The sequence below is a fragment of the Hypomesus transpacificus genome, chromosome 9, assembly GCF_021917145.1.
Source record: "Hypomesus transpacificus isolate Combined female chromosome 9, fHypTra1, whole genome shotgun sequence".
Lineage (NCBI taxonomy): Eukaryota > Metazoa > Chordata > Actinopteri > Osmeriformes > Osmeridae > Hypomesus > Hypomesus transpacificus.
The window spans coordinates 21,921,511-21,938,528 of record NC_061068.1 but is presented as its reverse complement, the minus strand read 5'-3'; the positions used below and the strand labels follow the sequence as shown (position 1 = coordinate 21,938,528).

The 17,018-nt window shown below is 42.4% G+C and overlaps 1 protein-coding gene across 1 annotated transcript; it reads left to right on the top strand.

Annotated features, from left to right (window-relative positions):
* The first annotated feature begins 6,828 nt into the window (after positions 1–6,828).
* slc6a1b (solute carrier family 6 member 1b) lies at positions 6,829–15,037 on the top strand. The gene is made up of 15 exons (XM_047024759.1): positions 6,829–7,220; positions 8,189–8,584; positions 8,868–8,999; positions 9,192–9,292; positions 9,566–9,675; positions 9,797–9,929; positions 10,294–10,428; positions 10,678–10,781; positions 11,122–11,246; positions 11,427–11,539; positions 11,788–11,919; positions 13,134–13,236; positions 13,333–13,433; positions 13,696–13,863; positions 14,547–15,037. The coding sequence occupies exons 2-15, from the start codon at positions 8,347–8,349 to the stop codon at positions 14,655–14,657; spliced, it is 1,806 nt and encodes a 601-aa protein (XP_046880715.1). The 5' UTR covers positions 6,829–7,220; positions 8,189–8,346; the 3' UTR covers positions 14,658–15,037.
* Positions 15,038–17,018: the final 1,981 nt, after the last annotated feature.

The following is a 17,018-nucleotide window of genomic DNA, read 5'->3' as shown; positions in this document are numbered from 1 at the left end:
CTATCTTCTGGTCCAAGCAGCCATGCAGGTCTTGTTAGGGATGCGTACAGTTACACACACAGTCATGTTGATGAATGATGATGATTGTATGTTCCTGTGTCACCAAACTCACTCATTAGCTTAGAGGCTGTGCATGGAGTCTCTTCCTGGTTCATCTCCTGAAGGACAGATTGTCAAGAAGAGGACTGCAATTGTCTCAGGCAAAGTGTTGGACGACTATAATTAGAAAGGAGAAGTGGTCGATCATGGTAATCTCTGCATGCCCTTGCCTTGCACTTGCAAAGAGCTGAGGTGCATTACGTAACCACTTAACCGACTGTAGAACACTATGTTGACATCTACAGCGTGGGCCTCCAAGTGTTTCCATTTCTAAAAAGGAGAAAGTTACAAAACAAGACAGTGTGCAAAATAAAGACAAAGTTCATGCTGCAGGTGGCAACTCAACTGTAGTCCCAGCAACACAGACAATCTTCTGGCAAACACAAATGTTTCAATCTACGATAGTATGTTGAACAAGTCAGTCCCGGTGGTCATATAAACGCCTAAAATGCGAAACATCTGGTAAAATATGTGATATATATGAAACAAATCATGCAAGTCATTAAATGTGTGAAAAAAACCTTCAGATGAGTACTGTATGAATGTGGTGCAGTGAGGTGGGGAAGGTTGTCAATGAATAAACGATCTGAACCAGCTACCAAGGTTGAAAATTGACACTATCGGAATGGAGACTATCCACCTCAAGTGTTTTTGTTGATCTACATTAACACCAATCCGGAACAAAACCCTACCAGTTAGAGTTCAATGTGTCCCTTCACCCTTACCAGAGATAATTAACTTAAAAAAGAATCTCTAACTGGCTGTAAGAAGATGTATCGAGTGAACAATCCTGTGTTCTGCCAGAGGATGTTCCAACGTCAACATGTCAACAAAGCAAAACATGCCTTGGAGACCCTGTTGCCCAACTTGATGTGCAACAACAGCACTGTCACATTGGCTGCTGTCAATCCACTGTAGTTGCTTTACATTTTGAGAACACTTTAGAAATTATTCATCCTCATGTCATGCTATAAATATCAAACCGTTTTCCGCGGTCATTATCAAACTCTGTGCTCTTTCTCTCACGTTAATTTGCAGCCATTATGAAGACACTTACTAGTGGAATGGCACCAATCACCTACTGTAGAAAGCCATCCGGCCCGTTACCATAGTGACAGATGGGGTGAATAGGGGATAAATGGAGAAGCATTGCAGACAGAGATTGCTGACACCTGCTCACACACACATTCACCCCCCTACACACACACATAAACAGAACACACCAGATACACACACTAAGCACAAACATTATTACATCTATCACAAAGACATACACTCACATTTTTACATTTATGCACATACATCATGCATTTAGCAAGTCCTGATTGTAATTTTAAAATGTTTAGAGACAATAATCTACCAATTAAATCCACAAGATAGTGTGTGGTGTATGCAAGTGTGTGTATTGAACCTGAACTATACCAAGAGGACCCACACATCATCCATGGCAACACTACACCCATCTGTGCCTACTGCAGAACCATGTAGCAGCCCAGATCACAGCACAATCACACCTTGACCACAGCCTGACCAACCACAGCCTGACCAACCACAGCCTGACCAACCACAGCCTGGCCAATCACAGCTTGACAAACCACAGCCTGGCCACAAGCTGTGTCTGTGGTCTCCCAGTATGGAGGAGGTCCGATTGGATCATTACACCCAATTAGCCTGAGTGAAGGTAGAGTAGAGGAACCAGAAACACCTGTTCAGGTAATGAGACAGTGACGAATGGGAAAGACGCGACAAAGCAGTATTTCAGAGAACATTCTTTGGCTCTGAGAGAACTGTGGTTCTCATTAAGGTAACCAATAAAGAGGTCAAGTACAGAGACCTGTGGTTGAGATCTGCAGGTGCAAATCATGAAACGGAGGCCAGTGCAGATTGGAAATCAGATATTAGTTGACGCTCCATGTGATGAATCTGAGCTAAAAGCTCGGTGACAAAAAGGGTGGCACTCTTACGCAACATCCTGTCCATGCCACGTAGCCCACACCAGCTTCGATGCTAAACAACGTAAAGCATTTTAAAGACTTAATCGAATTCAAATTAACCCCAGAACCCTAATCTGAAGACTTAATGGAGATTCTATAAAACTTAATGAAGCCTATTCCAGCATCTGCCACAGAGGCAGCCCACAAGAGAGCACCGACCGAGGCCAGCCGCACTGTTGCCTAGCAACACATCTGCAAATATTGCCACTACAGCCGAGTCTTGTGTAGACATCTGCCTTGAGGTGGCCATGAACTACTAGAGAGCCTCTAGTTTCTTCTTTGTTTGTTTTAGTTTAGACTTTCTTGATCATCTCTTTGGTTAGTGAGGCAAAAGGCTCAGATGTTTCTTGCAAATGATGCAATTTAATTGAGTTGTCGGTCATGATATCCAAGGCTGTAATCACCAAGAACAGACTGCCGCCACACTTTGACACAGTCGGTAAAATGCACAGTAAACAGTGCGAGAGAGTCTGAGACAGAGAGAGAGAGAGAGAGAGAGAGAGAGAGAGAGAGAGAGAGAGAGAGAGAGGGAGAGAGAGAGAGAAAATACCTTTTTTTTTTTTTTTTTCTCGATTATTCAGTCGGCATTGAGGGCAGGTGGCCGTGAATTCAGATCCACAGAAAGCCATTAACTTTGAATATTAGCCTTGACTGGTGGCTCCAATTCTGTCTACCTCCATTACTGCGAACGGGGAAATCAGAGCTCACCCAGAGAGGGACTACCGAGCCCATCAAGTCCACTCAGCCACAAGCCCAAGCCCCCTGACACTGAACAGGAAGGCAGATAGATGTTGGACAGTTATACATCTGATTCTTTTCTACTGCAATGAATTATCGTTTAAGGTAATATCAGTGTTCTGTAAATCTAAGATATGCCCGGATCCAATTTTTTCTTTTTTCAGATAGATTTCTGCTGTGATGGAAACGTGATATTGGTGTTAGAAGCTGAAATCACCGTTCCTGTTGACATGTTCCCCTCAGAAATGCAGGAACAACTGTGCACCTAAGATGTCACAAGGTACATGTTAATCAGGTATGCCACGGTTACAGGAATGAACACGTGTCAGTGGCTATCATGTTCCCTTTTCAGGTACTGTAAGTTGTGTCAGTTGTGGTTAGCAGGAATGAGGTCACCTGACCTGATAAATGAGAAACCCCCCCCTTGAGATTTCTTTAGAGGACACTGTGAGACAGGACTGTAGAAGTAGTAGTAGATGAAAGCTGTAAAGTAAAACACACAGGATGTAGTCCAGGTGCCATTTGGCATGAGCTACTTTTTCCTTTTGAAAAAAATAATACTTTGAAGACATTATGTAAATCATTCCACATTTGCATATTAATCGCTCATTTATGTCTTTGTTGTGTTTTTCATTATTGGGAGTAAAGAGGCATTGAAGGGACTAGGTTCATTCAAAGCCTTTCTTTCTGTCTGTATTTGAGTCAGGTTGCTGCTTTGTAGTGTTCAAAGGCAATGATTAACCAATAAAAACACACCACACCATGAATCATACCAGAGTCCGTACATTAATAACAGAAAAACAAGCATGGCACCATTGTGACAAACAGTTCCAGTTAATCACTTTTTAGATCTTTGGATGTTGTTTTGATGTTGTTAAGGTTATACTATAACCTCAATATTATTTGCATCTCTGATATGCTATTATATTCAGTTAGTTGAAACCAAGATGAAAATACTGTCCCACTAACCCATTGTTTCTTATTCAGTTTCACAGTATATGGTGAATATGTAATGTTACCATGTCTCAAAAGACAGTCAGTGGCTTATCTTGCACACAGTATCTGGAGTCTGAAAGGTTATCGTCTGATTTATGTTGAAAATGAGTTTTCTCTTATCAGTGCCATTCTCCAATGCTGAGGCCTGAGTTTGGAGAAGAGGGAGGCACCTGTTTGTTTTCCCCGCTCCTCTGTGTCCCCCTCTATACAAGTGGATCCTGAGTTCTTTTGGTTTATCGCCCGGCAACAGACACGCCAGTCTGTCTCCAGCCATTCACAGAGAACGGAAACAGAGCATTGACCCTCTTCTGGAGGGCTCGTTGCAGCCTACCTGACTGCCTTACCAATGAAGAGCCAACCCACATTCTATGCTGGTCTAGTGTCACACATAACTAGTTCTGACACCAAACCCTCCTTTGCTCAACCATGGGAGAATTAATGGATGCTTTTTGGAATCGGCGCTTCTCTCACAGTGTATCTCTCAACGAGCTACTGTGGAAAACAATGTTTCAAAGGGAAGGACATGCATTTAAATGATTATGTGTGTGGAATTTCGGGGGAGCATTGTTTAAAGGGTGTAAAATAGGCCGAGCGTAGCTTTTAATTGGCTTTTACTGTCTCTCTCAGTAAATATTTTATTGTTAAATGGCTCTTTGAAGGAACCATTGTAAAACACAAATGGCTATAATAAAAAGAACCCTTCAAGTGGGGTGTGGAGCAGTCTAGTAATGAGGTGCCTGTTTGTTGCCCTGATGCTTAAAAAGAGCTTCTCTTGTCATGTTGTTTACATCTCACACAGCAAATGTCACATAGACGGGCTGTTTAGGAACAGAGGGGTGAAGAGATTTGGCCTTAGAGTCAGGTCACAGCCCAATCTTGGTGGAATAAATGAGCTAAACATACCATACATACAGTATATGTCTTATTGAGTATGTTTCATCTAATGATATTTTTTATTCCTAGTTCACAGTTAATTTCGGGGAAGGGTGTGAATCTGAACATGGGGTTTAGTGCTCTACTGACTGTGCACATTCACTGACATCTCAGACCGTCTTTAGTTTGTGTATCAACCATGCGATCAATAACTTTGCTGGTGTTGAGTTGTCAAAAAGCTGTGAGTGAACAAGAACATCCGTGCAAGCTGCAGCCTCGACACCCTCTGCAATTACAGGGGTCACTGCACAGGCCTACAGTCAGGTGTGGCACCAGCCACTGCCAAAGCGTTACAGTTCTCCCTGTGTGTTGTCAGAACGTTTGACTCGCCTGATCTCCCGCATTCCCCCAAGGCAAAACAACCAGATGGCATTAGAAATGCTAAATTTCATTTTGTATCATCAGTAGGTTAGCTCACCCCTCATTGGCTTGCCATCTGCCGGCATTTTGAGTTTCTCAACTTGCTGGTGTCGCAGATCATACAGATGGACACATTTGCCATGGTCAGAGAGGTAAAGTGAGATAGCAGAAGGAAAAGGACGGGGAGAGAGAATGTGTGTTGGTCACAGACAGACAGACAGACATACTAGTTGATCAACTGGCTAACTGGCTGACCATGTAACGTCCCTGGTCTCTGAACTAACTAACCGACTAACTGATTGACTCCTCCAGTTAAGACCAACGACTTTGTATTTATTTTTTATATAGCACAGTGCACATGAAAGATTGCACATTGTGGCCTATGTCATAATAATGGTATTATGCTAGAACTTGCCATGGATGCACAAAAAGGTGTTTGTGCACGGCGGGAACATCCATCTGCTGTGTCTTGCTCAGGTCGGGAGAAATAATAATGTATTTGTTTAGCAACATTCATTACAAGGGTTGGATATGAACCTGCAACCTCTTGATCTGTAATCAGATGCTGGGCCACTGATCTATACCCTTGGATCTATACTGTATTGTAGGCTTGACTGTATTGAGGAGTGTGCGGTTGGATGGCTCTCACAAACAGTCTGTGTTCCTTTGAATATTGTACGGTTAGCAGCTTTACAAGGCTCATGTTTGTACCCATGTTCCAAACAACTATTCCACATTTTTGGTCATGAATGTAGGCATTGGACAGGCCTGACATTCTCTTAAAGAAATTATAAGTTTAAGATGATTTAGTTTCACTATCCTTTATTGGAAATGAGAAAGAACACATTATTCTGACTAGGAGCGAACATGAGACATGTCTTGTGTCTCATTATTTGCCAACACTCAGATTTAGGCTACTGCTATTCCCATGAATAATAATCTCCTGCCTCGATGCATGCGATGGCTATCTTTGTAGAAGTTAAATTCTGCATTAAATGTATTCATTTAGGTTGTTTCACAATGAGCATTTCGTTTCAGCAGACAGCGTGCCAAGGATTACTAACGCAGTTTTTCAATTAATCGCACAGGCTAGACTCAACGACTATTGACATAATTCTTTATCGCATTCAGTCAGAAACCAGATATAGATTGGCATCATCAGTATCTGCCACTATAGAGTTTTGGCCTTCATTAAAGCAGCCTAATTTACTTCATGGTTAGCCCATCTCACAGAACATTTGACCACTGATGTGCTACCATGACACGACATTCCTCTAAATAAGTTGGATGAGTGGAGGTTACATAGGGTAACCGTTTGCATGATACTGGGTATAAACATTAAAGTGACTTTGTATGAACATACAGTATGAAGACTAAAGTGGTACGCTAGGCCTGCTGATACCATTACTCCCAACCGCTTGTTACTGTTCAAACTACTGTCATTGTTATGCCACGCTAACATTTTGAGACAGAAGTGATCTATTTCGACAAGAACTGTGATCACTGGACAAGTACGTCGACCACCGTTTGTTTAGGTGAAGCATCAGGTTTGTGGGGTAACTCATTATAATCGGAATGGTTGCACATCACTCAAATCGTTGGGTCATATTGTATTACGTATCAACTGACTGGCGTTGCCCAGTCAGAAGAAAAAATAGCGTAATGAAAAACACTAACCATATAAAACCTTGAGACAAGAGGATGCTCCAGCCTCAAACCCGCTGCGATCTCAGTGGTGGAAATGTTGGATACGGGGAGGGTCGACTTTCAGATGACATTGACGCTATGTAGATGAGAGCGGGGATCTGTGCTCCATGTAACGTCCCTGGTCTCTGAAGTTAGACGGTGGCGCAAGGCGAAGCTGCTCCCTTTTCTGTCTTCTTTACCCCTCTCCTTCAGCACCACTCTTTTGGACAGCACCACACTAGACGTTATTTGCTAACGTTTACCTCTCAGGATAATAGTTTTGATTTCATTTTTTCAAATGGAAAAGTTTGTCTTTGGTTTGATCCTGTAGAATTTCAAGAAAACTACTTTGGGAATCCAGCAACGCACGGATATTACCACCGACAAAATACTGGCTGAAAATACATTTATTCTGTAAGTGAAGTATTTAACTTGAATTGGTGTTTAAAATCGAGAATATGAGTGTGGAGTTGTTTTGGATAGTTGCGCCACTGTGGAGTTGAATTTGGTTGTACTTAAGCTGCGCGTAATAGGCTGCAGAGGCAGTGAAATTACAATTGAATCCTTGCACCACAAAAACGGTGATGTTTAAGTTGTGCTTCCACCATGAATGAAAAGCCTTACATTTGTCAGTAGCCAATGCAGAAATGCAGAAAAGTGCTTCGCGCGTAAATCTGGGCAGCTGCACCATTCCTTTGTTTGAGTCTTCTCTCACCCAACGGAGTTTAAACAAGTCTGAACAAGTCTGAATTGTATTCCATAAATGTAGACGAAAATGTGGCTCTGTTTTCATGGTATAACTTGTAACATTATAAATTAGAAGAACAAACGGTGCATACCAGAATTACGCACGTTACATTACCTTCAATGAGTTGGAGCGCTTAATGCCAGATACTTAAAAAAAAAAGGTGAAAAGGAGTTCATAATTTGAGCATCCATTGCCGTTTATTGGTGCTACATAATTTTTACGTAACGTAAAAACGTTTACGTAATTCATTAATTACGATAAATTGTTCTCCCTTTCTCAATGAGATTAAATAAATAATGGGGGTTGGTTTTCTTGGCTGTAAATATAAGTTAGCTTTATTTAGATGCCTTCTGTTTAGATAGATAGGACAATGGCTCCGTCTTTGAAATTCTTTAATTACCTCACCCTTGGTGCTCCAGGGTTATTTACGGGTTTCCAAATGAAATGCACAGTAAACGGGTCAGTGACAAAACTTAACACATTAAACTACTCGTTTATTTTCGGGGATGAGTTGATTGACAAAATTACATTTCCCAACCATGATTGAAGAAAACGTATACAAGTGGCCAACATCATGTAACATTAAGAATTCTCGTCTTCCACTACAATTAACATAATCCTCTTTCCCTTTTAGGCTGTCTATTCACTACTGGCACGCTGTCCCTACTTCTCTTGATTTGCTACCAAATCTACGGTCCAAGAACTGGGTAACGAACCGCGAAACTGCTGTCTACGTGGACTGGTGCTGATATCTCCCGTCCACCTGTCAGGACCTTTGTAAAAAGCAGAGACATGGCGACTAATGGTACTAAAGCCTCGGATGGACACGTTCTGACTGAGGTGAATGAGGCACCCACTACCAATGACAAACCCAAAACCCTGGTTGTTAAAGTCCAGAAGACGAAAAAGGAACTCCCCGAAAGAGAAACATGGGCTGGGAAATTTGACTTCCTTCTGTCATGTGTTGGATACGCAATTGGACTTGGAAATGTCTGGAGATTTCCTTATCTTTGTGGGAAAAACGGAGGAGGTAATCAAGAAATTTTGGCATTTGTCCGAGTTTCAAGGAGGCAAAAATCGCTACTCTTCAGTCAACCAATTTGTTCTGGGCGTTCAATTACGTAATCTCAAATGGTCAAGTAATTTTTTCCGTGTCGTTGTGCGTAATTGTGCGCACACGCGTTGCCGAGATGCATTGGGCGCATTATAAAAAACAAAATATTTTAGCCGTGGAATATATGAAATGTTATGATGTATGAACTGGCACACTTATATTCACAGATGCTTTGCCTTGATTTTCATCTTTCATCTAGGCGCCTTCTTGATCCCATACTTTTTGACCCTCATATTTGCTGGTATGCCCCTGTTTCTGCTCGAAACGGCCCTCGGTCAGTACACGTCGATTGGAGGGCTTGGGGTATGGAAACTTGCCCCAATGTTCAAAGGTAAATAATTCATACATTAGTCCCACAGTCAAAACCTGAGATTCCCTGCAGATTGATCGTGCATAAAAGCAAAGAAAATCCTTATATTTCCTTGTTCTGTTAACATTCATTTTATACATTGTTTAAGCATCCTATTTTATTGTACATATAAATAGCTGACAGGTTCAAATAGTATTCCTGCTATCCCTTTAGGTGTGGGCCTGGCCGCTGCAGTGCTTTCTTTCTGGCTAAACATCTATTACATTGTTATCATTGCCTGGGCCATTTACTATTTGTACAACTCCTTTACAACTGTGAGTATGCTTTTTATCACTGTTCCACACAGACCGAGCCCCATGTGTGTGTGTGTGTGTGTGTGTGTGTGTGTGTTCATGCGGGGGAATATAGAGGGAGGGGCTGGAGGGTCCATATGATAGCATAGCTTGCATGCATCTGTCAAGATTTTAAGACGAAAACAATCGAAGTGTCCTGAATGAATCCGTGTTGAGTGGCAGGATGCTAAGGAGATGGAGGGTGAGGGTTTGGCAACATGACAACAGTGAGGAGAGCTGCCTTTGTTATTTCAGGAGCTACCATGGAAATCCTGTGGAAACTCATGGAATACAGAGCGGTGTTACACCAACTACAGCATCGGAGATGCCACCAACCTGACTAGCGCAGTGGTGGAGTTTTGGGAGTAAGACTATGCACTGTTCCTTCATTTGTTTGAGTGAATCAAACGTTCCGTGGCTGTGATTTGGTGATCAGTACTGCTGGTAAACACATGTGGTAATCCAGACCCTGTTGTTGCCTTGTAGACGTAATATGCATCAGATGACTGATGGGCTGGACAAGCCAGGTGAGATTAGAATACCTCTTGCGATAACGCTGGCCATAGCCTGGGTTCTGGTCTACTTCTGTATCTGGAAAGGTGTCGGCTGGACTGGAAAGGTAAGGATTTGTCAAAGCCATTCGAGTAACAATCTGGCCCTGTTTGTGTCCCAAGAATGTATCTCTTTTTGAATTTGTTGTAGGATCCTGCAAGTGGTAATCATCCATTTTATGTTTTCTTTCCGACACACATTTAAAAGCTACTCCAAATCACTTCAGTTATCAAAGACACTATTAAAATGATCGTCCTCAACCCGCAACCCCGTCAACGTTTCCATCCCACCCATCTCCATGATAAGACAGAGGATTACTTCTCCAGTTTTGTTTGTTTCAATGGGTCCATTTGATTGGAATGCAGACTTTTAGCGAGTATCTTCCTCGAAGGATCGAAGAGCCCCTCTGTCTCCTCTGGTCTCTCCTGCAGGTGGTGTACTTCTCGGCCACATACCCCTACTTCATGCTCTTCATCCTCTTCTGCCGTGGGATTACTCTACCTGGAGCCATCGACGGAATCCTCTTCTACATCACCCCTGAGTTCAGCAAGCTGAAGGAATCGGAGGTATGGCAGGATTTTTTGTAAACAAGGTGACGTGCAGGAATGATGTCACTGCTCCGCTTCGATACGTCAAGGAAAAACACCCACTTGCCCAGCTGAAACACCCCTTGTACAGTACAGCTCCGCTATGTTTACACATGCATGTGGGAGTGCCCCGGTCCCTCTCAGGGGAGAAGGGTACAGCGCTCGAAGGCGAGTGCAGATTGCTTTCATTTGCAGCTCTTTTGAAACCCATTCATTCTGTTTTGTCAGGTGTGGTTGGACGCTGCCACTCAGATCTTCTTCTCCTACGGACTGGGCCTCGGGTCACTGATTGCACTTGGAAGCTACAATCCATTCAATAACAATGTTTACAGGTTTGTTGACATTACGGCAGCTTCATCCCACTCTATGCAAACCCCTGTGCTAGCAATCTCGGGTGGCGGTGTAGGCTGGATATCGCCCGTGCAAAACAGAGATAGTAAACACATCTGTCAGCTGCCCAAAACGATCGGAGTAGATCTCTGTTTTTCTCTCATTCGGAAACTGGCAGTGCTGTTGAAATGAATGGGTCAGTATTTCAGCGTTGCGTTGTAACGCTGCAGTAGAATGCAAATTGACTTCCCTCCCCCCCCCCTCCGAAAATGTGGGAAGGCTTGATAAGGAATGGATCCTGCCGTAACAATACGCGGCCCCTGCTTTGTCTCTCCCCCACAGGGATTCAGTCATTGTGTGCTGCATCAACTCCTTCACCAGCATGTTCGCCGGCTTAGTCATTTTCTCTATTGTCGGCTTCATGGCAAACGTGACAAAGAGGCCTATTGCTGATGTGGCTGCGTCAGGTAATTGTAATCAGTATCAATCTCGATAAGACTGACAGTAACTCTCGCACACAAAACGCTTCCATTCATGCATACATTATGTATATTATCAGCCAAGAAGGGACATGATGTGGTGTTACATAGGCACAAATCAGCATGCGTCAGTCTTGTCCCTGAGTGTTCTGGTGTGCCCCCCCTCAGGTCCAGGACTGGCCTTCTTGGCGTATCCCGAGGCAGTGACTCAGCTGCCTATCTCCCCACTGTGGGCTATTTTGTTCTTCTCCATGCTCCTCATGCTTGGAATTGACAGTCAGGTGAGGGAGAAAACACCTTCCAAGCTTCCTGTTGTATCAAAAACGTGAAATATGTCAGAGAAATGTGAATGATACTTATTTTCCACAAATCAAACACCCACCCCTCAATCCCCAAACCAGCACTCTGTTGGAAGGCTTTCCGGAAACGAATACTGCCATTTCAGAGACTGTTGTTCCAAATTTGAGGTGTGGGTTGTGGTTCCTCCCATGCGCTAATCCAGCTGTGATGGTTGCTCTTGCGTTCCCAGTTCTGCACCGTGGAGGGCTTCATCACTGCCTTGGTGGATGAGTTCCCACGGGTTCTCAGGGGAAGACGAGAGCTCTTCATCGCTGGCGTCTGTTTCGTCTCGTACATCATCGGCCTGTCCAACATAACGCAGGTGAACAAAGACTCTCGCTTCTGCCTCGGTTGTGTTTCCGATCCCCGCATTGTGTCTTCTTCTCTGTGATTGTGCAAAGTGACGCAGCTAGGAACGTGCTCTGTGAAAGAGCCTGCCGGGTTCACGTGAGGATAATGGGCGTGCCACACTGGTGGATTGTGAAGAATTGCTTATTTGATAGCCCCCGGCGGATTGTTCCCTCTGTCCTCTGAGATATCGCTGTCCTGACAGGAACAGCCTGGCTGACATGTTTTATTATATCAGTCTGTCAGCCAGCCACGCCATCTCTCAACGACAATACAACGACAATTAAGGAAGTCACAGTTCAGGTTTCAAAAAACCCCCTAGGATTCAGTGTGTCATTCTAGCAGATAATTACACATCGAGTTGATGACTAAGAAAATGCGGCCACACGGGGGTTGAATGTTTGAGCTATTGATGGACTTGCACCCTCCGTATTAATACAATGTCTCAATTAATCAAATTCAGAGTGGTACGATGTATGATTAAATCAGGTAATGTCCTTTTTATCTACCACAATCCAATGTAAAGTCATTACCTGGAGGAAATATATATATATATATATTTTTTAAAACATTTATTGATTTCTTTGGACTTAGAAATGAAGGCATACGCCATGGGTAAATCTTATCAAAATATGCATTTAGCTTTATCGTAAAGTTAGAGTAAAAGTACCAAGGCCTGGATTCTTGGCCACAATCTTTAAACCAGTTTGGCCATTTGAAAGTCTTGTTGTTGTTGTAATCTCTCTCAACCTTAAAATGAGGCCAGCCTTCAAAACCCCAAAGTCCTACACTTTGGCTCGTAAAGGGAACTTCCTCCCACTAATGCACTGGACAGATCCTCTATTCTGCTATCATACCAGTTCATAATGTCTCAAACTGTCATAGGATTCTATTGTGTCGACTGCCTGCTTACGTAGCTCCACGGTTCTGGATGATCTAACATCATCGCGAAGGGCTGGATGTCATGTCGTCAGCCCTGATGAGGTGAAATTGCGGGCCTCATTACAGCTGAGCACTGCACATCTAGCTCTCGACATCTCACTCGGAGTCAGTCCCCTGCGACATCACACCTTCTGGGTATAGGTCAACAACCCTCACCACTGGTGCGCTCGCCTCGCTGGTTATTCCATGTGAATGATTTGATACTCCTCGTCCTCATCGCTCGTCTTCTCTCTCTCTCCCCTACAGGGTGGCCTCTATGTGTTCAAACTGTTTGACTACTACTCGGCCAGCGGTATGTGTCTGCTCTTCCTGGTGTTCTTCGAGTGTGTCTCCATTTCCTGGTTCTATGGTGAGTTTTACAAGAAGAAGAACAAAGAGACCCAACGTATTTTACGTGACAGTGGATGACCTCTGTCACCGACATGTCTCATTGTGTGTGTGATAGGTGTGGATAAGTTCTATGACAACATCCAGGAGATGATTGGCTACAGACCCTGTCTGTGGTGGAAAGCCTGCTGGGTTGTGTTCACCCCTCTTATCGTGGCTGTAAGTTGTCCTTTTTCTCTCGTCCAAACTGCGCGCATGCACACACGCGCACACAAACACACATGCAGAAACACGCACAAAATGAGCTTGTCACGTCGGTCGCTGCAGTATGTTTTTCGGAACTGTTTGTATTCGTCGGAAACCCATCACGGGTGGGACTCTCTCTGTTAGTTCATCTACATCCAACTGTCTGGTGTTGACTCCTAGGCTGGTTGTGGTCCGATAGTGGTACGACTGTTTCTTCTTCATCCTTGTCTCCCAGGGAGTGTTCATCTTCAGTGCCGTCCAGATGGTTCCTCTCAAGTTGAACAACTATGTGTTCCCAAAGTGGGGCCAGGGTGTGGGCTGGTGTATGGCCTTGTCCTCCATGCTCCTCATACCTGGCTACATGGTCTACATGTTCCTCTCTCTGAAGGGCACATACAAAGAGGTACACCTCTCCACACACACAGGGATGCAGCAGCTAGCTGAATGCCGTCGCTCTTGACAGTTACACCGTATACTTCATATTGTGTGCATTTCACTGTGGTTTCGGTTGATTGAGCCGGAGACATAACAGATGCCAAAGCCTGTTTAGAACCGCTCCGTCTCCAGTCAAATGAGCACTAATTGCTGATGGAGGCCACGGTTGGTTGTCACTGACGATGAGCAGGTGTCAGCCTTTTAACATCAGCTTATCCCGATCGCCTGATTGTAGCAATCAGTCACTTGATTAGAGTGTGCCAGCCATACTGCGCTTCGCTCTTACAAAACACTTAACAAGCCGGTGCCTGACTGCCTTGGGTGGACTGCCTTGGGTCGATGTGATTAGAATAAATTATACTTGTATTTGATACCTTAGGGTGCAGACATGAGTTTGACATGCAAGACTAGTTAAAGAGTAGACAGAAGTATATTAAAGTTATCGAGCCATGTCGAGTATGGAAGTCATGTGTAGCACCACAGCTTCTAGGTTCTTTTGGCAGTTATTTCTCAATGAAGAGGCAAACAAGTAGCTAATATAATACATGAGCTTTAACTTTGAAGTTTGTCATGTGCTCATTATTAAGTCTAAATGTTCTGTATGTGTCCTTACCTGTGTCAGTTGTCTGACTCAGATGTTTTTCATTGCAGCGTCTGCGGTCAATGATCAAACCAGTGGTATTGGTACCCAAAGCCCAAGAGAATGGGCCTGAACAGCAGACAGAAAGCGTTAACCCACCCAATGAGGAGGCTTATATCTAAACACCATCTCAAAGGTCCACTGTCACACAGAAAACGTAATCAAGGTTGAGCACAACCAAGGACTTCCATGTCTGAAATATAATCACCTACCTCCAGGGGAAAAATGTGACCAACCTGATTACATTTTTTTGTTTAGTTATGTTTGTAAAAAAGAGGAAGAGGAAAGACAAACTACCCAGAAATGTTCTTGTGATAGTTTGTATTTCATATGCAAAAATGTTAGTCTTTCTAAAATGTGACCTAGAATTACTGTAATTTGAAATATAATTTAAAATTTGAAGGCCCAATGTGATTCAACAGTATTGTGCTAATTTCAGATATTTACAAGTAATTAATCCATTAAAATACTATTATTGTACAAAGAAAAATATAGATTAAATTCAGTTTGTTTGTATTTTTAAGAAATACAAATAAGTGAATGCAATGTTGTAGGCGGAATAAATGCAATAAGAAAATTGCATAATGTGAACGACGTATTGACCAATTATGAGCAATGACCACATGGGAATGTGCAAAGGGCCAAATCACCTTCTACATGACATCCCTCAGCCAGACTAGCACACTATTTCCATGACCCTGCAGTTCGCCACTAAAGTTTACCACAGCCCTGGGGCGACCTTTGAAAGCACAAAGCCAGTATGAATTTCAAATCATCAAACCCTTTTATGACATTGAGTACTTTACAAAAATAGATTAACCTATAGCGAGAGACTGTTACAATTGTATCTTTGTTTTCTAAAGAACAACAAGTTTGTATGTGTCTGAAACTTTTTTTAGAATCATTTTTAGGATGTTTTCTATGTAAGAGTGAAAAGGACCAAAATCATACTCATGTAAAAGGAATTAATGAAGAACATGTAACACTTAGATTTTAAACTATTGGAATTGACACATCCCAGTTGTCACTGCAAGAAATAGGGGTACAAGTTGCATCTTCAAAACAACATGTGAACAGCGACATGTGAGCAGTGACAGAGGACACCCCATGGTGACACACCTGCTGAATCAGTTTACCTATATTAGCATCCCACTCCTCAGGAACTATGGTGGAAGTGACCAAATTCTCTGCTGAAACTACACTGAGATAAGAGCTTCGAAGGCCTTCAACCAATAATCAGTCCTCTAAGTAGAAGCCATAGTGTGTTTTCATGATGTGCAGGTTCCAATGGCAGCCTATGAGAGAGAAACTTTTAATAGACCCAAAAAGCTGTTCTACACTGACAAGTCAATGCCACTGACGGTATTCCTTCGTTTTATTTTATTTGATAAAGTAAAAGTATTATTAACTATGTAGTACTGTATACAGATGGATTGATAAATATTGGCCAATGATCTATTTCTTTAAGGATAATGCTAGTTTGCTATGGCAGCTACATGTGACAGGGAACTGGTCAAATTAGTTCTACTACACTGCAAAGATATGACTAAAATGTGCAATGAATAACGGTTCCATGAATTTTGTATAAAGTTACCATACTGCAGTTTTCTCTCTTCAATGATGTTGTAAAACTGTACTGTGTAATAAATGTAACTGTGAATGTCTGTATGACCTGACGTTTTTGTCTTAATGTTGACAAATCTGATATTATTTGCTGTTTTCTGCAATAATATGATTATCTCAGAAACTAAAGCACATATCTTTCAGAAATGTGAAATGCTACTTACAATAACAATAATAGAGTAATAATACAATAATAGATTCACTGTCTAGTTAAAGAAAATTGTTTTGTATATTTCTAACTGTTTCATGGGCCTAATGTAAAATATTCTATGTAAAAAATATAATTAATGTCTTTAGATGGTGTTATATGAAAAGCATGATTGCCATATATGTTATCTGCAAAAGTAAATAAAGAACTATAGATTATAATGTCTGCTGTTTTGTAGTGTCTAAGACAATTGTAATTCATTGTATTTCACAATGAAGAGGATTGATGCCAATAATCCTTTCAATTAGAAAATGTGATGTGTATGGAAAGCAGCATTTTCTTTTCAATACGTGACCACGATGCATACCTAAATACAAACGTTGCCACACAACTATGGTGCTGTGAACTAATGTACAGTCTACACAAAAATCTGAACTAACTTACAGTCTACACAATAATCGGAACCAATGAATGATATTGCATGGGGGTTCTGTAGATTATTCAATTGAATATTGAAAAAAGTCATTAGCCTGCATGGTATAGCTGCTCGGAAACATCGAGGATTCAACCTCTCTGTTAAGGCCCACCCCTGTTATCTTCTCAACTGTCTACCACTGACCACCACCCCTTTCTGCAGGGGCTCATGCCTTTAGAGTAAATCTGCAAAGGGGGCTTCCTGGGTTGAAGGAGATAAACTGGCACAGCTTATGTG